Source organism: Castor canadensis, chromosome 16 (assembly GCF_047511655.1).
Source record: "Castor canadensis chromosome 16, mCasCan1.hap1v2, whole genome shotgun sequence".
Taxonomy (NCBI): Eukaryota; Metazoa; Chordata; class Mammalia; order Rodentia; family Castoridae; genus Castor; species Castor canadensis.
In genome coordinates this window covers 83,867,629-83,891,746 of record NC_133401.1, presented here as the reverse complement: position 1 = coordinate 83,891,746, position 24,118 = coordinate 83,867,629, and the positions used below count along the sequence as shown (strand labels likewise).

The following is a 24,118-nucleotide window of genomic DNA, read 5'->3' as shown; positions in this document are numbered from 1 at the left end:
AACACACACACACACTCACACACACACAATGAAAGCACGGGGGAGGGGGAACACAGCAGAGCTTCAGAGCCAGGGAGAAGCCTTGGAAGGAGGCTAAGATTTATTTTATCATTTTTAAAGTGTTATTCCCAAATGGCAGACAGAGAAATAAATACAGTCCTGGTCAGGCTGCAGGAAGTCTAATAACCCAAGTCCCATTGGAGGCGGACTTTGGCAGAGCCCTGGACCACAGTGTGTTGTTACAGGTTTCACAAAATACTTTCTCCTCCAAGCAGGCAGCCGTCCCCCGAGGATGGGGAGAGCACAACTGGGCCTTGCTGTCCTGTGCCCATGCCCTGTCTAGAAACTGTCTTCCCCACTGTGCCCAGAAAGGATGTGTGGACAGAGGCAGGGGCATCCTCAGCCCATCACAGAAAGAGAAGTAGCTCTCCTTGATCAGTAGCTAGATGTACAGGGAGTTCAAAGTTAGTATCAACTATGTCATTTGCTACCAGAAGAAAAAACACCAAGCTTCATTGTGCTCCCTAGAGATGGCTAGCGTGAGGTGCTGAGACAGGGTGAGTCACCCTCACGGTGTCCCTCAGCCAGCCGTGCCGCTGCCCCTGCCTGAGACGTCTTCTGCAAGTGAGATTTCCTGAGCACAGGGCCAGCATGGAGCCTGATCACCCAGAGGAGTCCAGCTGGCATACTTCAGCTTCTTAAGACGATAGTCTTGAAGTCAAATTCTTGTCTCTAGATGACAAAATGTAGCTGTTTTATTTTATTTGTTTATTTATTTATTTATTTATTTTAGAAAAAGTAAATGCCTGGAGAGGGCTTAGAAAGACCTCAGAGACTTTGTAGCAATATGCCAAGTTGGCCCATTTGCCTTAGCACAAAAGCGCTGTCACCGATGACAGAGATTCCTGACCTGTGCAGAACGCCGTGCTGAGTGCTTCCTGTTTAATTTGCTTCTCTTCCTGTGGGATCGGCAGGAGAGGTCCCCATTCTACAGCGGAGGGCTCAGATCAAAAGGGACACCCCCAGGTCACAGCCAGAAAATGGTGGAGGCGGGAGCCACTTGCACTGCTCCTTGACACCATGCAGGGGAGGATTGGAGATGGAGGCACTGCAGGTTGAATGGTTTCCTTCCTGGTCTTGTAGCCTCATGTTCAACCATTGAACTCTTTCTTTGGGTGTCTTCCTGGGCTTGGCAGCATCTCTCAGCCCAAAATGTCACCAGTGGCACTCTGGTCCTTTCCAGGACCTTTCCTCACATCTTCACCAGCCTTATTCCCTCTCTTCCTACCCCTGCCCACTCAGAGCTGAGTTAATTAGTAGTGCCCAAGGAAAGGGATGATAAGAGGCAGAGGACAACCTTGACCCTCAGTCTCATGAGTGTCCTGTATCCGGGACCTCAGACTGATGTCAAGACCTTGGGTAGCAGGGTGAGGAATGGTCAGCCCAGGATCCAAGGTCTGGCTTCTCCCAGGAGTATAGTTCTAACAGTGGCTTGGCAATGACTGGAGGCTGGGATAGGGCATAGCAGAGGGGTGGCAGGGACAGAAAGAACCAACTAAAAGAAAAGAAAATAGGAAGAGGACTCAGGAAACAGTAAAGCTTAGCTGTAACAACTGGAGCTCTGCTCCCACCTACCTACCGACGGACCTTTGTGTGTGCAGGATCCTGGCTGCTTTTTCTATGTGGGGCAGGAGTGGCTATAATAAAAAGAAACGAGAAGAAAGGGCAGGTGGGATTGACCTTGTCTAAAATATCACTTTTTTAAAAACAATACTAAGCAGAACACTTAGAGCTGGAATAAACCTGACAGACACCCTTGTATATGCTGTTAAGACAGGTAGCTGCAGAGGAGAGGTAGAGAGAGCTACCTCGAGCTCCAAACACCTTGGCTTTCAGAAACACCAGGACCCAGAGCTGCCTTGGCCTTGGGGGTTACAGAAAGCCTATCCCTGAAGCTCTGTGTTTGCAGGAAAGTCCAGAAGCAGGAGCGGGGGGACGGTGACACATACTGAAGTTGACAGATAATAATTCTGCGATTCACTTTCCCCTGCAAGCACCCCCTTGAAAAGACAGCTGATGTAATTAGGATCCAATTTGAGGGCTGCTCTTGCAGCATATAGAGCCCCTCCTTAGGGAGGGCGTCTGGTTTCCAGCTGCTTCGCACTGCCTCTCCTATCGGCTGTATCCGCCGCCTTGGGCAATGAGATGAGTTTAGGGGTGGATATTGCCATCTGGGGTGATCTGACCATCAGATTAAGTCCTCCTGCACAGGCACCATCTGGGTGCCTGGGACCCCAGGCCCCACCCCAGAGCACTTAGCAGCTGAGGATGCTGCCTGTCTTCTATCATGCCACCCCTTGTGTAAGAAGACACTCTCATGATGAACAGTGCAGGCCTGGAGTGTGGTTGCAGGCTGGGATAATTGCCTGGCATGTATGAGGCCCTGGGTTCCCTCCTCAAGCGCCACAAAAGGGGAAAGAAAAAGAAAAGTGCAGAGGAAGGACCCATGTGTCCACACATGGCAAACAGTGAGACATCTTAAAGACCTCACATCATCCAGGGCACTTTAGAGACCAGACTGTGAGACTGAGGACCACGTGGCAAAAAAAGCCAAGTCTAAGATAGAGGTTATCATTCCCAAGCCGAGATCTGAACCCCAGGACCGCTCACATACTATGAAGATTCTAAACAGTTTGCTTCTGGGTCCCTCGATGTCCACTTGGAGGACACCGAAGAGGAGAGGGGAGTTTTAAGGCTTTGGTACATGTGAGGGGTGAATTTCTCCTGCTCAGATATCGTGATCTTGATCAAACTCATAGAACCAGAGTGTGCACAGAGCCCTGCGTGACGGGGGTGGGCGGGCGGTCAACATAGAGTAGAGACTATGTTACAGCAACTTGTTCCGATGGGAGTACAGAGATGGAGGGACCAGCATGGCTGACTGTGGCCAGGCTCTTTCTAACTGGTCCATCATTGCAGAAAACCCATGCACTGTGGGATGCTGGGAACATCTCACCGATGAAGTTAGTCCCAAAAACATATTGTGGTATGTCAGTAACCCTGTCCATCCTGTCAGAGGTCAGGCAGGGGGGTTCTGCATCACCTGGCCTTGGCTCCAGTCTCTTCAAGAGGTACACAGCTCTAGCTCAATGCTAAGTGGGAGGAAGCCCCAACTCAGAAGGTGCAGAAAAATGCCCCTTGCCTATCCAGAGGGATGTACAAAGTCTGGGTGCCCTCACCTGGGCCCTTGGCTTCTAGGACCATTGATACTTGGCCCAGCTCACCAACTCCTATGATTCCCTGTCATGGGAGGAGACCAGGAAATCAAAAAGGACCCTGGAATCGGGCTAATCAATTGAGCCCCCTCACACCCACACACACCTTTCCTTCTTCTCGAAGTCTGATAGAGCTTCCTCATCAGCAGCCACTAGCCGCTGTCACTCACTGTCACTGTGGTGATTGTAGTTTTCTCAGTCCCAAACCCAAGGCCCCAGTGGCTTCCTGTCCTCCTTCCTCTCTGAGTAGGAAGATGTGTTTTCTCTTTTAATTCCACACCTCTCCTTTGCTAAACCCTAAGTGATCTGGAATGGATAGCTATCAGCCAGAGGGTTTCTGGGGACCCTGAAAGATACTAAGGAAACTCCCCAGCTGGGAATGTCAAAGAGGGCTTTCCCTAAAGAAGAGCCAGACTTCAAATAGAGGTAGACTGTCTCTATTTGAGGGGGTGGAAGTAGTGGATACGGTGGAACCTCTCAGCCACTGGGGTTGTCCCTGTGTCAAAAAGCACATAGATGACACTTTGCTGTGTTTGGTGTCTAAAATCAGATCAAAGGATGTGATAAAATAAGGACAGTGTTCCCTTCAGGCCCAGGGTGTGCCCTCAGAATGTCTGCGTGCTCCGTGACCCCTTTGGGAAGGGCCATTCTGACCAGAAGCTCTTGAGCATGGGTGTCTGATGGCCCCCCCCCACCCCCGTGTCTCTCCTTCCTCCTGAGTCTCCCTGGGTGGGCACGTGGGCTCCAGGCCCCCATCTTCAGCATGGATCCTGTGGAACTCCATTCCTGGCACTAATCACGCCCAGCGGGGGCCTGCCCCGGCTTCCGCTTCTCCACGCTGCTTCCTCTGAGCGCTCCTGTCCTCTCTCTGACGCTGCTTCCTGACCTTGACTCTGACGGTCGCCGCGGGGCTTTCCTTTGTGCTTGATCTAACCATGTGGTAGAACGATGGAAACGGAACATGGTTCTGTCAAGCACCGCGGAAAGCACCGTGCTCTCCTGCAGCATGGCCGCCACCGCCGCTGGACACCTCTCTCTGGAGCACCACCTGCCAGACCCGCCTCTCCGCTCAGAGGGCAGGGGGGTGGGAGGCTCGAGGAGTCAGGCTCAGGGCGAAAGGAGATGGAGAAGCACCCTGGGCCCACACCAAGCTCAGTATCCACAGTTCTTCCCAAAATGCAGTTGCCATCCCCCAAATCTGGTCTCGATGCCAGCCAAGGAGTAATAGCTAGACTCCAGGTTTCCATTCAAAGAGAGCAAGCATACCCCAGGCATATGCCCCACCATTTCGTGGGAAAGCCCCCAGCCAACGTTATTTGCCCAAATGGAAGCTGACCCAAAGGGAATTCATCCTGCTGGTGACCTTCCTCACCACCTCTCTGTTACGAGCATGCACTTGAATTTGAGCATGAGACTTTGAACTTAAACAGAGGCTCCTTCTGAATTTGACCCCCACTCCTCATGGATACTTTGCCCTGATCCTATGAGACAAGAAGTCCAATCTCGAGTTTCAAGCACAGTTAACACTGAGGAGCTGGGATTGTCACCTGGCACTAATCACCTGCCAGGTGGGGGCCGTGCAGAGACTTGCTGTCTCTGACCATAAAGACGGGGAGCATAGTCGCTTTTTCTTGCTTGACACATCCTGGCCAGAACATGGTGCTGTTGGTACCTGAGCTAATGTCTGTCCCCTATCCCGAGAGAGAGAGAGCTAAGGTGGAAACCAACCCTGGCTTAGAACCCGGATCTGGACTCTGGGCTCCCATCCTGGTGTGGACCCAGTCATTGACGAGTAATGGGGTATCCTGTTTGCCTCTTAAACATGTATTTAGTACCTACTGTGGGTTGAGTGCCCAGCCATTTTACACCATTTCCTTGTTTAGTTGTCACAGGTCTATGCCCCAGTTTACAGATAAAGACACTGAGGCACCAAGAGGTTAATTAACTTGCTTACCTCTGCACTGCTCAGCCTTCCCAGCTGTGGACATTCTGACTGCTTCGACTTAGAAAAATGTTAAAATCTTGAATCGATAGGGACTTGAATATTTTTAACATTTGCTTCAAGCTTGCACCTGTTAGGAAAAAGAACTTGAATAAGAAAAAGTGTTTTGTTGAGATAGCTGGTCCTTGCTAGCGTGAACATGCCAAGATCTCATTGGGTGCAGAGCAAATCCTCGAGCCTGCAGAAATCCTCCTTCCCTTCTTCCAGAAGGGGCTGTCCTGAGTTCCAGGCACTGCCCCCACCTTGCCAGGGCCCAGGCCTCTGGGAGTGGAACTATAATGGCACCCCTCCATCAGCACAGCCCTGATCTGTGGCAGCAAGCTTGTGACCAGCCCCCACCACGAGCATTTCCGTCTGCTTTCCTGCAGACGGCTGCACACGTACTAGACTCTGACAGAGAGAGCTTGCTAGGACAGCTTCCTGCCCCACTGCTGGCCAAACCAGTCCTAAAAAGTTGGTGTGTTGCAGCCACTGGTGCCTGGGCGGCTCCCAGTCTCTCCCTGTCCTCTTGATTCATCACCACTTATGATGATGAGCCCGACAGGACTTTGTGCTATCCCCCCTTCCTCTTTCTGCTCCTTCCCTTCTTTCTCTCATCCCACCCATCTTAGGGACATTGGGGGTAGTGAAGGATAGCTCTGGGCACCTGAGCTGGCAGGCCCCTTGCTGATCAGATAGTGATGAATCTGTGACTTTCAGTCAACAAACTAGCTGCCCAAAAGGGACACACAATGCAGGCTGACAGCTGAGCCACCCTGGGTCCCAGGCCGACCTCTGATCCCAGCCCAGCTGAATCCATCCAGAGAATTGAGCTTTGTCTCCTGACCTGCCCTGGCCCCGTGACCTTTCAAATGGCACATGCATTCCTTCTGGGAAGTGGCCATAGGGCAGGGATTTATAACAAAATTGCATTGCTGTGGATTTCCACCTTTTACCACCACCCCCTCTATTAAAGCTTTCTGTGATCGTGTACCAAGTGTCATTGTCCTAAGCTTGCAGAGAGAGGGGAGGAGGGCTAGAGGGGCAGGAGCAGGCTGGACGCCAGACAACACCAGCTCTTCCAAGGCTGCTTAGCTCAGGATGGGTTTTATGACCCTTCTATGCATCGTCCGAGATCTTTCCTGTCTGAACTCACCCCAAAGATGAGAAGACATGGCCTATTTCTGTTGTTTCCCTCCTCCGAAGTATTTCTGGCAGTGACAAATACGCATTGAGATTGAAATTGACTTTTAAAGCTCGGGAAAGTTAAAAATACTTTGGGGTAGTTATGCGCATCAGGCATAACAAATGGCTCTCAGGAACCCTGGGTCGTTCCAGTAATGAAATATGAAGTGACGAAAGTGGCATTTCAGGCCGGCTCTGACTGGGAGCGAACTTTTTTGGTTATGTACATACGCCGTGACTCCCATTCGTATAAAATATCACTCTCCGACTCCCTCGTTACTGCAAAAGCAGGACAATAACAAAGACAGCAGGGGGAAAATGCTGGAAAGAACACATTAGTCCATCAAATCTAATTGCAAAATCATTTCATTAAAATGGGTCAGCGGCTCTACCACAGAGGTCCGCCAGTTATAATCTAACTATCCCACTGAGAGCGATTCCTGCTAGCTACACACCGCTCTCACCTTGATTAAAACGAAAATGCATTTAATAGGCGGCTGTCCCCAGCCGGTGTGTGTCTTCAGGCTCATCGTGTTACGAGCAAACTGAGTTTCCTCCTATCTTCCGGCCTTTGATCAGCAATCATGGTTCCTGTGGCTCACAGGGATCACATTATAGACACATTCTAGAGGGAGAATGTGCACACGTGCAAAGTGCCCTGCTGTCACCATCACCACATGGACCCTCCCGTCCAGCAGGGACACGAGTGGGTAGTCATCGGCAGGGTTTGCAAATGAAATTCACCCTGGCCCGGCACACCCATGTGTCTAGGAAAATGGTCCAATCCGAGTTACTCAGGACGCCAGATGCTGGCCAATGGAGAGCAAGGGATTTGCAGGGTACATTAGACCAGGAAGCCACCTACAAAACCGTGAGGACATGTGCGTGGATTTTGTTCACACAAGCTTAGGAGAGGAAGAGGAGTGACCAGGTCAGGAAAGGCAGACACGCCCTGGCTTCTGAGTCCCTGTTTTAAGTAGACAGTGTCGCTTCAAGATCAGAGCCTCACCAAGTTCATTCCTGAGTATCTCCACGGGGAGATGAGACAGGAGTCTGGAAGCCAAAAGGGAGGGAGACTTCTGTTCTCTGCCTCACCATACCTCAATGGAGGAGAAACCCTATTTGATCTGCCTCCACCATGTTCCACTCTGTGACTGTAGCCAGAGGCACTGGAATAAAGATTCTAGCAAAGAGCACATTTGCAGAACAGCATAGCTTGAGTCACATGAGCCCTGGGTCTGTCCCTACAGTGAGTCACATGGGCCGTGGTCTGTCCCTGTGCCGTGGCCTGGGTGCCGAGTAAGTCTCAGTTTCCTCATTTATGAGACGGAGTTATAACTTGGGGTATTGCAGGGATCAAATGGGTTGACAGTCTGAGAGCATTGCGTCAGCCATGTACACGGTTAGTAACGTCAGCTAATACCACCAGCCCCACCGGCACCATAGCAGCCTCCCACCAGCCAAATGTTCCACTAAGACCTAGGAACAAACAACAGCAGAATACCAGGCACACTACACCTGCCTCCTTCTCACAGATTCTCCATGGCATTGACCTCTCATCCTTATGCCAACCCCTGTAAGATAGGAACGGTTATTTAATTCCATTTTATATGTGGAGAGCCGAGGCTAGCAACAGCCAAGGCTGGCCAAACCCAGGCCCTCCGCTGCTAACACCCATGCACCGTCCATGTCTGTATCACCCTAACGCAGAGAAGGTCACTAACATAATGCCTCAACTCAGTCAGCAAACCAGTGGTGTTGACACTCTGCAATGCTTCAGACACACACACACACACACACACATAGGACACAGGTGCCAGTGATACCCAACTTAGGCAGTGGACCAATTGTGGACTGAGCTCACTCACATTTGTGCCTTGCTTTGGGCTGATGAAATATGGGAGAGGGAGAATGAAGAAGCCTGGAGCCACCAACAAGCTCACGTCTGACAGGAGAGCCAGAGCCCCCCATAACGGCCAGCATAATTCATGGGCTCATGAGGTCTGCCTGGCTACCCCCCCCCTCCGGGCGCCTCTCAGAGACATCAACTGTCAGACCTGTTACCATTACTGTATGACCTTGAGAGAAATGCACTTCTGAAAAACAGAAGTCTTAGCTCCAACCTTCTGCTTACTCTAGGGCAGAAATCGAATCTGACCCTCAGGTACATTTTGCTGGTCTTCACAGTGTTTCAAATGTAAATGCATTACCAATATTTTTTAATATTTGGATTATCTTTTTTAAAAAAAAAAGAAAAAGGACTATCAGACAACTCTGGGCCAAATTCCCAACCGTTAGGATTGTGGGCTCTAGCCTCACACTGGTGGCTCACGCCTGTAATCCCAGCTACTCAGGAGGCAGAGATCAGGAGGATCGTGGTTCGAAGCCAGCCCAGGCAAATAATTCCATGAGATCCTATCTCAAAAAACCCTTCACAAAAATAAGGCTGGCAGAGTGGTTCAAGGTGAAGGCCCTGAGGTCAAGCCTCACTATTAAAAACGACAAAAAAAAAGATTGTGGGCTCTAATTCCCCCCACACCCCTGTACCTAGCCCTCATTGTTACCTTACCGACAACAAGGTCAGATACCATTGTTTATTTAGGACTGCATGCCTGGCTTCGTCTATTGCCAGTGAGTCCTGGACCCCTTCCCATACGTCATTCCCACTCCTGCAGTAGCCCCCACAGAAGTCCTATCAAAATCTCTTCCATCTGGATTATCGTGAACATCTGGAGTTGCCGTGAAGGGTAGGCTCGTGGAGCAGGCTCTCCCTATGACCGTGGGCTGCGTTCTGGGCCCCTGTGCCTTGCAGCATTTCTCAGAGCACATCGTTACTTTTGTCAGCTTCTCAAAAGCCTAGGAGCCCAGACATCTTGAGCCTGGTTTCCTGGAAAGTGACAAATGACAAAGACTACAAGGGAAGCAGGGCTAGGGACAGGGAAGAGTGCCAGGAAGGTGGACAGATAGTGAAGGCAATATCTGTCACTTGACCCCCCATACATACACCTCCCAACTCACCTCCACCCCTACTACCCAGAACCTGGGCCCACGCGGTGGAACCCCAGTGATGCTGACGCCCCCTCTTTGGCCCGCCCAGGCTCCGAGGACTACCTCAGCCGCCTCAGCAGCGAGTGCTTCATGGACCTCGTGTGCCCCCAGAAGTGCCGCTGTGAGGGGACCATCGTGGACTGCTCCAACCAGAAGCTGGCCCGTGTCCCAAGCCACATCCCAGAATACGTCACTGACCTGTAAGTCCTTCGCCATGCATGAACAGCCTGCCCCTTCAAACACAGACCCGGTCACCTGGAGCAGGCCCAGATAAGTCTCTGGAGTGACCCCGACCTGGCTCAGGTGTGTGGGTGCTCTTGACCTGTCCTCTCTGCAGACACCCGGGCATCCATAGCCCACTTGCTTGTAAGCAAAGACCGTTCTTTCATCCGTTCTACAACTATTTCCTGAACAAATCAAATGGCCCCCGTTGGCTGCAGGCGTGGCTCAAGCCATAGAGCACCTGCCTAACGGTCTTGAGGCCTTCAGTCAAACCCCAGTACTGCCAAAAAAAAAAAAGCAAGTAGTTTCTTTGTGGTCTACATATATGTACAGAAAGGCCACCTTACTCACGGATTTACTATACATGGCTTTGATCAAGCACAGTCAAAATAATAAGTAAAAACAAAATTCTTAAAACCTAGAATGGTTAAATATATGTGCACCTCCTATTAACCACACTGTTGAAGGAACGTGTAGGTTTATTTAAAAAAAAAAAAAAAGAGCTTAGTAGGGAGGACGGCACAGGTTCTGGCTAACAGCTCTGCATCTGACCCCCATCTCCTCCCATCTTGCTGAGACTGGGGGAGTTGCTTCTCAGCTCTGAGGCTCAGTTCGGTAGCTGTGAAATAGGCCAATGGTGCCTCCCGCCCTGGTTGGTTAAGATTAAGAAAGAGGCTCAAGCAGGGCATTCCTCTCGAGTCCCGCAGGGACTAAGCCCTGAGTAAGTGCTGGCGGTCTCATGGTTATTCTTTTTTGGGCAGTATTAGGATTTGAACTCAGGGCCTCCAGCTTGCCAGGCAGGTGCTCTACCACTTGAGCCCCTCTCCCTCCCCTTCTTTTGCTTTAGTAATTCTTCAGATAGGCTCTTGCATTTCCGCCTGGGGCTGGCCTCAGACTGCCATCCTCCTACCTGTGCCTCTGTGTAAGGGGAATTACAGCACGAACGACCACACCCGGCTAGTTTATTGGTTGAGATAGTGACTCGGTAACTTATTTCTCCTGGGCTGGTCTTGAACCACAATCCTCCAGCAGATTATTCTTGTTCTCTGACTTTTCTCGTCACCATAGAACACAGCAAGGCCCTGCTTTGCTGGCTCATGGACCTCCCTGAGCTCGGAGGACTATTGGGCGTGGAGGCCCTGGACACCACCTGGTGGGGGGAAGTGATCAGGAAGGGACTGAGCAACCTGAGGATTAAGAGGCCCCAGACTTCATGGGGGGCATGTTAAGTTGCTGTTGGTAACCCCACAAGATGAAAGCAGGTCCTTGGCGTTTGACTGGGTGCTGAGAACTATGCATGGCCATACAGAGGATTCAAATGTTCCCTCCACCCCATCCCAGAGGGCTTCCTGTAGAAGGAGGCTGCTCCTCTCTCTCCTGCCCCTTCCTGAGAGCCCCTCATGCTGGCACATGATCCCTGTGACTCTGTTGACCTTCACTGGATGTGAACTTCAGGTGGAGCGAAAGCCGAGTGGAGGGGGGCAGAGGAGGGGCCTCACCCACAGCTCACCCCCTCTCTGGCTTCCCCCGCAGGCGGCTGAACGACAATGAGATCTCTGTCCTGGAGGCCACCGGCATCTTCAAGAAGCTGCCCAACCTGCGGAAAATGTAAGTCAAGCTCAAGAACCTGGCAGCTGCCTCCGTTCCCTGGCCAGCGTGGTGTTCAGAGCAGAGCCGATGCCAGAGCGCTGGTGTCCCCTCTCCCTCTCAGCCTCCGCCTGATCCCCCAGGGTCAGCAGGACCATGTGACACAGACCCAGCTGAAAGTTGGCTGTGGTTAGGTTGTAGCGTGTTGTGCAAGCAGGCATCCCTTGCTCTGCCCCCACCCCACACCCAGTGTCCCCTCAGGGGGCAGTGGGAGGGACTCAGTAAGGGTCAGCAAGGGAACAGTGGGGTGTGGCACTCATCACTGTGCATTTGGAGGGAGTGACCATGTAGACACCTGCTCTTAGGTGGAACTGAAGGCCTCCGGATCAGCGAGGCACCTCTGAGTGACAATCCCAGTGGTCCTCCCAGTGCATTCAGTCTCAAAGTCCCCAGGTCCCCTGGCTTCTTGGCACAGGGCTGCCTGTCATTCTAGCCTGCTCCCTGCCCAGGAGTTTGGGCCAAGTCATAGCAATGACAAGAATAATATGTGCTATTCAAGTACTTGTCCTGGACCAGGAAGAGCCAGGCCTCAGAGAGGTCAGTGACTCCTCTAAGACCACACAGCAAATAAACTTCAGAAGTGGGGCTCAGACTTGGGTCCACTTGCACACACCAGGGTTAGGTTGGGTTGTTTCCTCCTCTTCTTTTCCGGGGCACCCCAGCAGAGGTACCAGCACAGAGACGAGGTTCTTCACCATAGGACTCCTGGGGTGCTCTTCTTTGACCCCCCCACCCCCGACCACCACCACTTCCTATTGCCTGGCCATGAGGCAGGTATTAAACTGCATCCAGCTTACCAAGAGCCTGTTTGCCTAGTGGGCAGGGTACTTTTTCCCTTTTATAAAGAAAATTCATTGACTTGAAAATTTTCTGTTTGTACAGCTGCTTCTCTGTCCGAGAGAGGAGGACTCCTAACAACTCTTATCAGGGCAGAGAACACTGATTTAAATCCACATAACAAAAGTGAACAACCCTGTTGACCTTATGTTTCCTGGAGAACTCTCCTAACCTCTCCCCTTTATACACCCCAAACCCCTTTTCATATTCCTGCTTTTGACAGGTACATGAACACAGAGAACTGTTTGTGTTTGCCAAGGAAAACAGCACAGACATGTGCTAATTTCCAGCCAAAACGAGCCTCAGCAACCATGTGACAAAAGGGAGTGGTGGGGAGTGTGGTAAAACGTAGTTCCAGACCTTATCCAAAGGGGCAGATATCATCAGCCCGTCCTCACACCTGCCATGCTGGAATGGAGATCAGGACTGCTCTAAGGCAGCCGGGGATCCAGGTTCAGGGGCGAAGAACCAACAGGCAGCCCTGCGTTCGTTCTAGCATCAGCTCTTCCCTCCTCAGCCTGCTAACTAGGAATGTGCTTAGACTTTCCGGTTTCATTTGCATTGCAGAAATAAGTTCACCTTCCTCACAAGTGACCACAAAGATCCGAAGGAAGATGAGGGCTGGCGTGTAGCTCAGTGGTAGGGCTCGTGCCTCACGTGTGGTGTGGAGGCCATGGGTTCCATCTCCAGCACCACACACAGAAACAGCAAATGTGAGGAAATTAGGATGAAAGACAGGGCATGGCCTCTGCCCAGGTCCTGCAAAGACAGGAGAGAACACGTGGGTTGAGTGTCCTGCTGAGCTGCCTCCACAACCCTGGGCTGGAAAGAAGGAAGGAAGGGAAGGAAGGAGGGAAGGAGGGAGGAAGGAGGAAAGGAGGGAAGGAAGGAAAGAAGGAAGGAAGGAAGGAAGGAAGGAAGGGAGGGAAGCAGAAAGGCAGGCAGGAAGGGAAGCTGGAAGGAAGGAAGAGCAGTAATGTAAGGGAGGTCCTCAAGTCACCAAGGAAATACTTACAAAAGGGGGTTTGGAGAAGAGCTTTTCGTGTCCCAAAAAACCTGGCTTCACATCAAGTCCTTCCAGCTGTGTGACTCTGAGCAAGTTACTTAACCTCTCTGAAACTTAGTCTCCCCATTCATAAAATGGGACAGTAGTGGTATCTGTCTGATGGTGCTGTTTTACAGGCTTGGTGTGACTGTTTTACAGGTTTGGTGTGACTGTCAAAGCTCTCTTGTAGTAATTTATATATAATAAACACCAATGTATATATAGGCACCAGCAGCTCATGCCTATAATCCCAGCTACCTGGGAGGCTGAAATCGGGAGGATTGCAGGTCAAGGCCAGCCTGGGCAACTCGTTCACGAGACCCCATCTCTAAAATAATCAGAGCAAAATGGACTGGAGGTGTGTCTTAAGTGGTAGAGCGCCTGCATTGCAAGTGCAAAGCCCTGAGTTCAAACCCCAGTCCCACTAAAAAAAGGGAGTCCATTGACGTCAGGGTTTCCCGAATGCTTTACCCCAAGGGGGGGACTTAGCTTATGTTTTTCTCCTGCCCTCTCTCTTCTTACAAATCACTGCTTGGTGAGAATGTGGTGAGGGAGAAAATCAGTTTGAGAAGCTCTGATTTAATTCCCCCAGTCTCCTGGACGTTGAAAAAACAATTACAGCAAAGGGCCTCCAAGTCCCCTGTGATGTCCCACTTGCTGCGGGAGGGCTCCCTGCTCCCAGAGCACAGGTGCCAAGGACCAACCCTTGAAGGGCCAAGACTGACATCACGGCTGTGGTGTGCTCAGTGGGAGGGCATCTTGTCCTCCATCCCCACCAGTGGAGAGAGAGAGAGAGAGAGAGGGAGAGAGAGGGAGAGAGGTAGGGGGCTCATCCGCCTGCATTCTGGGGGGGTCCCCTCCCTAGCTCCCGACCTGGCCCACCTCCACCCTCCTGGCTTCTGTCCCCTCCTTCCAGAAACCTGAGCAACAACAAGATCAAGGAGGTACGGGAAGGTGCCTTTGACGGGGCGGCAGGCGTGCAGGAGCTGATGCTGACAGGGAACCAGCTGGAGATGGTGCACGGGCGCATGTTCCGCGGCCTCAGTGGCCTCAAGACCCTGTGAGTGCTGGAGCCCCGGCAGGGACGGAGGGCAGGGGAGTCAGGGAGCAGCTGCAGGAGCTGTCCTGGCCTGCAGGATCCCTTCCTCACCGGGGACAGGGTCATCAGCCTTCTCCCAGCCTTTGATGGGGATTGAGCGGATGTGCTGAGCACCCCAACACACGCCGGCACACCCACTCAGAACCACTCACCCACCTGCACACGCGCACGCTGGAGCCGTGGAGGGAGGCGCGAAAGTGACCCATCAAGGCGCGCACACACGCAGCACAGCGACTTCTTTTTTTTTTTTTTTCATTTTTCTTTTATTATTCATATGTGCATACAAGGCTTGGTTCATTTCTCCCCTCTGCCCCCACCCCCTCCCTTACCACCCACTCCACCCCCTCCCTCTCCCCCCCTCAATACCCAGCAGAAACTATTTTGCCCTTATTTCTAATTTTGTTGTAGAGAGAGAATAAGCAATAATAGGAAGGAGCAAGGGTTTTTGCTGGTTGAGATAAGGATAGCTATACAGGGAGTTGACGCACATTGATTTCCTGAGCACAGCGACTTCTCAATTCTTCCATCTCCTCCGGGAAATACCCGTGGCCACACAGACAGGCACACGGTGTGCACGCCCTTGTGCGTTGGGAAGCGAGCCCAGGCAAGAATGCACACACGCCTGTGCCCGGCACAGGGAGCCAGGCCTTGCCCATGGCAGGGCAGTGGGACGGGCTGAGCCGGGAACTGGCAGAAGTGTCCCCTACCTGTGCACTGTAGGGGACACTCGCACCCTGTCCTCCAGGATGCTGAGGAGCAATTTGATCAGCTGCGTGAGCAACGACACCTTTGCTGGCCTGAGTTCCGTGAGGCTGCTGTCCCTCTATGACAACCGGATTGCCACCATCACCCCTGGCGCCTTCACCACGCTTGTCTCCCTGTCTACCATGTGAGTTCTGATCCACCGTCCACTCCCTCTAACCCCTTTTCTACAGGCCTCTCCAACCTCCCGGCCCCTCTGTCTTTGGCCAAGGTCAGCTAACTGTCCTCTTTCTGAACACTTGTTGGGCCCCCTGTATGTGTCAGTCACCCTCTAGGGGCAAAGGATACACAGACCTGGCTCCCCTTTGCTGGAGCTCATGGCATAGTGAATTACCACAGAAGGCAGCTCCACGGTGACATGAAAATCCAACAGGGGCTTTGTTGAGACACTAGGGCTACATTCTGGACGGTTAGCTCATTGTAGAAAGTGAGACGTGCACTTCCTTCAGCACAACAAGAGTGTGTGCAAAGGTCCTGTGGTTGGTTGAAGCAGACTAGATGGGGGGGGACCTCCACCCTTTGCTCGTCCCTTTAGCTCTGCTCTCCTCATCTTTCTGACTGTTTCCTAAGAAGCTTTGTGATTTACTTATTAGATGCTAGCTGTATACTGTCTGCTTCCCATGAGATACATCCCAAAGGAACATGGCTGCAGCCTCACTCAGACCCGTGCCGGAAGTCTGGCTGTAACTCCTGAATAAATGAAAGACTGGGACTGTGACAGTCACAGGAGGGAGTGATGAACTAGGAACGAACACACTGGGCCAGTGCACTTTGGTCTGTTTCTGGCCTTTCCTCAGTGCCTCCACACTGGGAATCCAGAGACACAGACTCAGAGGAGCCAGAGTCATGGCACTGAGGGCCAGGTGTGACACTCAAGGAACCCTGCCCAAATTCCTGCTGTAAAAATGTCAGAGCAGGACTCACACCCAGGACAGCAGGCTCCCAGCTCTTGAGTGCCGGCTCACCCTGCAGCCACTTGGGCCCCCGCCCTGAGGCGACCTTCCCTTGCAAGCCCTCCCTGCCTCGGTGAAACGAGCAGAGTTGTGAGGTGGTTGTGACGAGTGTGGGATGATGGACATGTAAGGTGCTTGACGTGGCCCTGGTCCTGAAGCCAGCGCTCAGTGACAGCCACTGCCACCCCTGATCCTCCGTCCGTCCCATGTCATCCCGCAGACGCGGGTAAAGTACCCATGGTGGTGTCCCCCTGGTTTCTGAACACACAGAGCTGCCCACCTCTGGAGTCTCAGTCCAAGATGTGAGGCAGGTATTAACCAGAACCAGTTGTCACAAAGCTGACGGCTGCCAGGGAGGACATGCAGGGTGCAAAGGAGGAAGGGGCAAGGGAGCTGTCCTGCCTGGACACAGAGCCCCAGGAAGGCTGCTTGGCCAGATGCCAAGGACTCTGATTATAAGGAGGGGCCAGGGGACAAGCCACAGAGCCACTCAGGAGACACTGCAACCACCATGTGGGTCACAGAAAGAACTCAGCATCCCCTGCCCAAACCCAGGCCCTGTGTGTCCCACAAGGAGAGCTGGCCTGGGCCGGCCACAATGACCAACCCCACCCCCCCTCTCTCCCCCAGAAACCTCCTGTCCAACCCATTCAACTGCAACTGCCACCTGGCCTGGCTCGGCCGGTGGCTCAGGAGGAAACGCATCGTGAGCGGGAATCCCCGGTGCCAGCAGCCCTTCTTCCTCAGAGAGATCCCCATCCAGGATGTGACTGTGCAGGACTTCACCTGTGATGGTGAGAGCGCGGTGGGGACAGGGGGGGCGAGGGATCCCAGGGACCTGACTCCACTCCCCCATCCAGCAGCCTGCATGGCTCCTGCAGCGCCTCCGCCAATCAGACATCCCCTGAAAACACCCTAACTTCATTACAGCAAGACACCACCATCCGTGCTGTCATACCAAATATCCTAATCTACTCGTGTCCGCAGTGAGCCTGGCACCCCTTAGACCGTGTGCCCGCCTTGTGCTGTACACAGCCTACGCAACTGGACATGGAAGCCCTGGGCCTCAGACTACGTGAGAAACAGGCTTCCAGGAAAGTCCTGTCGCTGGGTAGGGACACAAGCACCCAAAGAGCTGAGGCTTTGGGTGTCAGGATCCCGAGGGTGTGTTTGCAGGAATTCAAGCCAGCACAGTTCCTTACTTGATTGCTGTGGGTTATCTAAGGACAGATGAACTGGCTTAGATGGACGGAGGCTTAGGTATAACGGGGGATAGGGACACACTCGCCCCTAGAGGGATCGTGTAGTGGCGGGAGGGGAGAAGGGAGCAGAAGGGGGAAGGGAAAGGACAGTCATGACATTCCTCCATCAGTTTGTCTCATTCCTGATCTGGCTAACATCAGCCTCTTTCCTGCCCATTGCTCTGGCCCATCAAGTCTTAGTCAGCAGCTGCCATAGTCTTCATTTTGTGTTGAATGCAGTAAAAGGAAGGCTCGTGTCCTCCTGCTGCAGCCACACAGGTCCCCAGCAACCTTGGTCCTGGCTGGGACTCAAAACTGGGGCAGGGCATAGCTGGCCTTGGCTGAGGACATCCCAGCCTGTCACCCTGCCTTGCTCAGCTTCTCCCCTTTGGAGAGGGGCTCACCTCTACCCCACTCACCCTCTCTGGGCTCCCCACAGGCAAGGAGGAGAGCAGCTGCTCGCTGAGCCCACGCTGTCCAGAGCAGTGCACCTGTGTGGACACCGTGGTGAGATGCAGCAACAAGGGGCTCCGTGCCCTCCCCAAAGGCATGCCCAAGGATGTGACAGAGCTGTGAGTACCTCCCCAAGCATGCCGCCACCCCCTTCCACACCAACAGTCCCAGCAAGAGGCCCAGGGATGTGCTAAGATGGCCAGGGGGCAGACAGCCCAGCTTCCCTACTCACTTGGCCTGGCCCTGCTCGCTCCAAAGTCAGAGTACAAGTGAAAGGTCATTGGCTCATTTCCTGTGTACCCCCAAAGCCACACTCTGAACTCTGCCTTGCTAGAGCCCCCAGCAGTCTCTCAGTCAGACTTCACTTAAGGTACAGGGCGCAAAGCCGGTCCCCTGTGGGGCGCAGGGCAGTCTTGCAAATGAAGCTCCCCTCAATGCTGAGCACTGCTCGCTGCAGAACAGGCGCTTTCTCACCCACGCCACACTCCTGACATCACTCCCGTCCTTGTTCCTGCACCCCAAGCCCCTGTTAACTGAAGCAAGAGCCCTTCTCCTCCTGGTGGGCTCTCAGTATTGGGCAGAAAACCTTGCTGTGGCCCCTGAAAGGTTCTGGCAGGTGGACAGGCACAGTGTTCTCTCTGGAACATACATGGACCCATGCAGCTGGGACTGGAGAAGCAGCGCGTTTGCTCCACCAACCCACGCCTTGTTCTCGTACCCACCTGCATTCGCCCAGCAAGGTGGACCTGGGCCTCGCATGTCAGGCCCTCTGCTAGCATGGAGAGATACTAGCAAGCAAGGCAGAGGCTGGGGCTCACAGGGCAGGTGGAGATGTTTGCACCATTCTCTCCGAAGCATATGTGGTGTGACAAAACATGATAAGTGCTGTGAATAGGCAGAGGATGGACTGGGGGTGACGAACAGAATGTGTCCCTAAGGACGTGACTCTGGCTCTCTGTTCAGGAGGGAGAGGAGCAGGTCCTCAGAAGGGAGGGAGGAAGGGGAGCAGAGCAGATGGAAGTTGATACAAAGGTCCTGTGCTGGGGTGAGCAGACCAGCAAAGGGGACAAATAGAAGACCAGAGTGCCCTGCAGTGGCACACCCACACTTGCACACTCTGGTTTCCACCCTCCCTCCCCTGACCCCAGAGCCACTCCCTCCTCTGCACCTGCTTAGCAATATGCAACCCGGATGCTTTTGGGGGGACTGTCTCTCACCTGCAGCTCCAAGGATGGGAGCTGAATAACCCGTCTCTTAGAGCAGCACGGAGACCCTGAGCGTAGTGTGGCTCCTGGCATTTCCCAATGCTGAGGGAGCCAGTGATGGGGGCCTCCAGCCCTAGGGCAGGAGAGGAGCGCTGACAGTCACCAAAGCATCCACATCAGCCATGGGCTTGGACAGAGGCAGAAAATAATCCAGGTACATGCTACTTTCTGGGCCAATTGGATGCCAGTGGCCTCATGTTAAAAGGAAGAAAATGCCATGAAAGCAAGGCCAGGATGCCTTTCCCAAACCTCAGGACACAGACACTGAAACACCAAGATGATCAGGTACAATTGTGATGCCAAAATCACCGCCTTGGGAGGAGACCGGAGGTCTGCTTTGGGAAATGGAGGCTGGGTTCCCAACACCAAGGAAGTGATCCAAGGAAGAATGTGCTCACTTCTGTCCCTAACCTTCTCCTGACCACAGTGGGGAGGGCTAGCAGGAAACGAGTGTCTGAGAAAGCAGGAGCTGGTAGTCCAGCCGTCTGTGGCAGAGGTCCCTCTGGGAGCCTTGATCCAGGGTTTCTGATGTTGGCTTTTCAGTGCCCTTCGGTGCCCTTGGCCAGCTCAGGCCAGAGGGCCAGCTTACAAAACAAAACTGAATGTCATTCACTGAGAAGCAGCAAAACAAAGTTGCCTAGCACCTCTGCGAAGGGCAGGTTGTGGGGGTGTGCTGCCAGCACGCAGGGTCCCAGCGATGCCAGCCAAGCTCAAAGGCCATGCAAGCAGGAAGTGATTTTATGTGAGCCCCGTGGTCTTTCTCTCTGTGTCTCTTCTGGATTCTGTCGCCATGAGTACATCCCTCTTTTTCACACTCAGTTCTTGCAAGTCATCCTTGCAGCAGGGCTGGGGACCACCTGCCCTCCCCGAGGGGCAGGAAACTCACAGAGAAGTTGCGGGTTAACAGTCCAGTTAGGGTGAGAGATGAGGCTTGCCCCGCAGCAGTCCTGTGCTCCGAGCCAGCACCCCAGAAGTGCCTCAACCGTGAAAGGTCTCAGGACCTCGCATACCCTGCCAGGACTCCAAGAACTTGCATTGACGTGCGCTCCACCTGTGACTTCTTCCACATTAGAAACTAACACTGACAAAAAGGTAAATATCCTTTTTTATTCCACCTAAAAATGATTCTGAAACTGGAGGTGTGGCTCCAGCAGTAGAGCGCCTGCTTGGCGAGCGTGAAGCCATAAGTTCAAACCCCAGTCCCACCAAAAAAAAAAAAAAAAATTGCAAACATATTTACTAGTAATTCTACACCCATTGCATATTCAGATAAGAACAAACAAACCAAAAGACAGTTCAATTGAGAGCAGGGACATGGTGTATTTCTTTCCCGATGTCTTTAATGTTGGCTTCTGGAGTACAGCTGGACTATCCTATCCTTGCATTCACTGTTGTGATACGTTGTTTGGGGTGAGGTAGCAGAGTCTGGCTTCATGCAGATGTGTGGTAGGAAAGGCAGAGGTATTTTAACAGACCTTTCAGACAGTCATGCCTAGTCTTCTTTGATGACACCAAAACACAAGCAGAGGGAGTTCATGAAAGTGTCGTGAGGAACCTGCACCCATTCCGGTGAGCATTTCATCCTCTGTTACCCTAAAACCCACCGATCCGTCTTGTGCTTTGGAGGAAGTGATCTTGTGACATCACCCATTGATCATTTGGAAAACATTGGTTCACTGAATTATGCATTTCTTCTAAATGTTGACACATTTCATTGTCCAATATTAAAAAATCATTCCATTCAATCACCTCCAATCCCATCAGAAAAGTCTTTTTTTAAATTTATTCATAGGTGCACACATTGTTTGGGCCATTTCTCCCCCCTGCCCCCCTCTCCCCGCCCCCTTCGCTGAAAAGTCTTAAGTAAGGTGAAGCCAGCAAGCTTAGTGCAGTGAGTTTCACAAAATTTTTAATTTTGGCTTGAAAGCACAGATTTGATCTGTGGCAGCAAGTGTCATCAGCAGCTTGCCTTGAAGTGACAGACTCGCTCTGCACGTTTGCAAGAAACTATCTACTAAGTACCTGTCCACATCACCAGGTTGCCAGCCACCCTTTCAAGTAAAAATAGTGTTTCATGGAAAAGTTAAAAATCAGCTAGTTCAGCGAACAAGGCCACACAGGTGCCTTTCCTCATGACAACCTGTGCCCTTCACGCGCTGTATAACTGCTCTGTGCACACCCCCACTGTGTCCGCAGAGCAATAAGGAATTAGGAATATACTGCTTCATCAGGGGCATTCTTTTTTTCCCTTATTTGATTATTGTTTCACGGGGGGGTACATTGTGACATTTACCAAAGTTCTTACAATATATCAAATATATCATAGTTAAATTCACACCCTCCATCATTTTCCTGTATCTCTCCCAGACCCCATTCCTGGAACGGTTTCAACAGGTCTCATTTCTCCATTTACATACATGAGTACACAGTATTTGCTCTGTATTCACCCTCCCTCACCATTTCCCCACATCCTCTCCCCTCCCACTGGTACCAACTCCCTAGACAGGACCTGTTTTGCCTTCTTGTTCTCTGTTTTTGTAAAAAAAAAAAAAAAAAAAAAAAAAAAAAAAAGACATTTTTATTTAAGATAGTTCAGGGTGTTTCATTGTGACATTTCCATACACACACATATATATATATATATGACTTCCTTCTTTTACCCTCTGCCTATCATATGTGACCTCCCGTTAGCATGGCCAATTTTTTATAATATTGCTGTGTTTGTGTTAGGTCTATATCCCACATATGAAAGAAAACAAATGTCTTTCTGAATCTGGCTAATTTCACTTAAGATGATAGTTCTCCAGTTCCATCCATTTACCTGCAAACAAACTTTCATTCTTCTTTGTGGCTGAGTAAAATTCCATTGTGAATAAATACCACATTTTTTCTTACTCCATTCGTCAGTGGTGGGGCATCTTAGCTGTTTCCATAGCTTGGCTATTGTGAATAGCGCTGCAATAAACGTGGGTGTGCAGGTGACTTTGTAACAACCTGACTCACATTCCTTTAGGTAAATTCCTAGGAGTGGAATTGCTGGATCCCATGGCAAATCTATTTTTAGTTTTTTGTGGAGCCTCCACAATGTTTTTCACAGTGGTTGTACTAGCTTACATTCCCACCAGCAGTGTATGAGGGTTCCTTTTTCCCCACGTCCTCGCCAACATTTGTTTCTGTTTGTGTTCTAGATGGCAGCAATTCTAACAGGACTGAGGTGGACTCTTAACGTGGTTTTGATTTGCATTTCCTTTATGGCCAGGGATGGTGAGCATTTCTTCATGTGTTTTTTGGCCATTTGGACTTCTTCCTTTGAAAGAACTCTGTTCAGATCATCTGCCCATTTCTTCATTGGGTCATTGATTTTGGGGGAGCTTAGTTTTTGAGTTCCCTGTATTCTGGTTATTAATCCCTTTCAGATGTATAGCTGGCAAAGATGTTCTCCCATTCTGTGATGACCATGTCTTTTGTTGTGCAGAAAGCTTTTTAATTTCATGAAGTCCCATTTGTCCATTCTGTCTCTTAGTTGCTAAGCCATTGGAGTTCTATTTAGGAAGTCATTGCCTATGCCTGTAAGTTCCAGTGTATTTCCTGCTCTTCTCTTCCCTAGCTTCAAAGTTTCAGGTTTTATATTAAAGTCCTTAATCCACTTTGAGTTGATACTTATGTAGAGTGAAAGATATGGCTCCATTTCAGTTTTCTGCTGGCAGATATCCAGTTTACCCAGCAACACTTGTTGAAGAGGCTGTCTTTTCAGCATCGTATATTTTGGACACCTTTGTCAAAAAATGAGGTGAGTATATAGCTGTGTGGCTTCATATCTGGGTCCTCTATTCTGTTCCACTGGTCTTCATGGCTGTTTTTGTGCGAACACCATACTGGTTTTATTGCTATGACTCTGTAGTATAGTTTGAAGTCAGGCATTGTGATGCCTCCAGCATTGCTCTTTTTGCTGAGTATTGCCTTGGCTATTTGTGATCATTTGTGTTTCCAAATGAACTTTAGGGTTGATTTTTCAATCTCTGTGATGACAATCATTGGGATTTTGATGGGGATTGCATTGAACATGCAGATTGCTTTTGGTAGTACAGCCATTTTCACAATATTTATTCTGCTAATCCATGAACATGAGATCTTTCCACCTTCTGTAGTCTTCTTTGATTTCTTTCTTCAGTGGTTTGTACTTTTCATTGTAGAGGTCTTTCACTTCCTTTGTTAAATTTATTCCTAGATACTTTTTGAGGCTTTTGTAAGTGGAATTGTTTTCCTATACTCTTTCTCAGTGTGTTCATTGTTGGTGTATAGAAAGTCTACTGATTTTTGTAAGGTGATTTTGTATCCTGCTACTTTGCTGAAGCTGTTTATGGTGTCTAGAAGTTTTTCAGTGGAGATTTTTGGGTCTTTTAGATACAAGATCATGTCATCTGCAATTAGGGATAACTTGACTTCTTCCTTTCCTATTTGAATGCCTATCATTTCTTCTTCGTGTCTTACTGCTCTGGCTAGAAATTCCAAGACTATGTTGAATAAGAGTGAAGGGAGTAGATACCCTTGTCTCATTCATGACTTTAGAGGAAATGGTTTCAGTTTTTCCCCATTTAGTATGACGTTGGCTATAGGCTTGTCATTTATAGTTTTTATTAAATTGAGGTACATTCCTTTATTCCTAGTGTCATCAGAGCTTTTATCATGAAAGGACGTGGAATTTTATCAAAGGCTTTTTCTGCATCTATTGAGATGGTCAAGTGGCTTTGGCTTTGCTTCTGTTAATGTGCTGTATTACATTTAATGATTTGCGTATGTTGAAGCACCCCAGCATCCCTGGGATGAAGCCGACTTGGTCATGGCGTATGGTCTTCCTGATAAGCTGTTGGATTCAGTTTGCCAGTATTTTATTGAGGATTTTTGCATCCACGTTCATTGAAGGGATTGACCTGTAGCCCTGTTTTTGTTGTGCCCTTGTCTGGTTTTGGGATGAGTGTAATACTGGCTTCTTATAATGAGTTAGGCAGTTTCCCTTCATTTTCTATTTTGTGGAAAAGTTTAAGAGTGTTGGTATTAGTTCTTCTTTAAAGGTCTGGTAGAATTCAGCTGAGAATCTGTCAGGT

General features: G+C 50.8%; 1 protein-coding gene across 1 annotated transcript in view; it reads left to right on the top strand.

Moving 5' to 3' along the window:
• Slit3 (slit guidance ligand 3) overlaps positions 1 to 24,118 on the top strand; it is a 557,919-nt gene that overhangs the window by 472,863 nt on the left and 60,938 nt on the right. The window contains exons 15-20 of the mRNA XM_074057753.1: positions 9,539 to 9,689; positions 11,245 to 11,319; positions 14,157 to 14,300; positions 15,085 to 15,228; positions 16,685 to 16,848; positions 17,735 to 17,867. Of these exons, the coding sequence (XP_073913854.1) occupies positions 9,539 to 9,689; positions 11,245 to 11,319; positions 14,157 to 14,300; positions 15,085 to 15,228; positions 16,685 to 16,848; positions 17,735 to 17,867 (811 nt within the window). The remainder of the gene's footprint in view (positions 1 to 9,538; positions 9,690 to 11,244; positions 11,320 to 14,156; positions 14,301 to 15,084; positions 15,229 to 16,684; positions 16,849 to 17,734; positions 17,868 to 24,118) is intronic.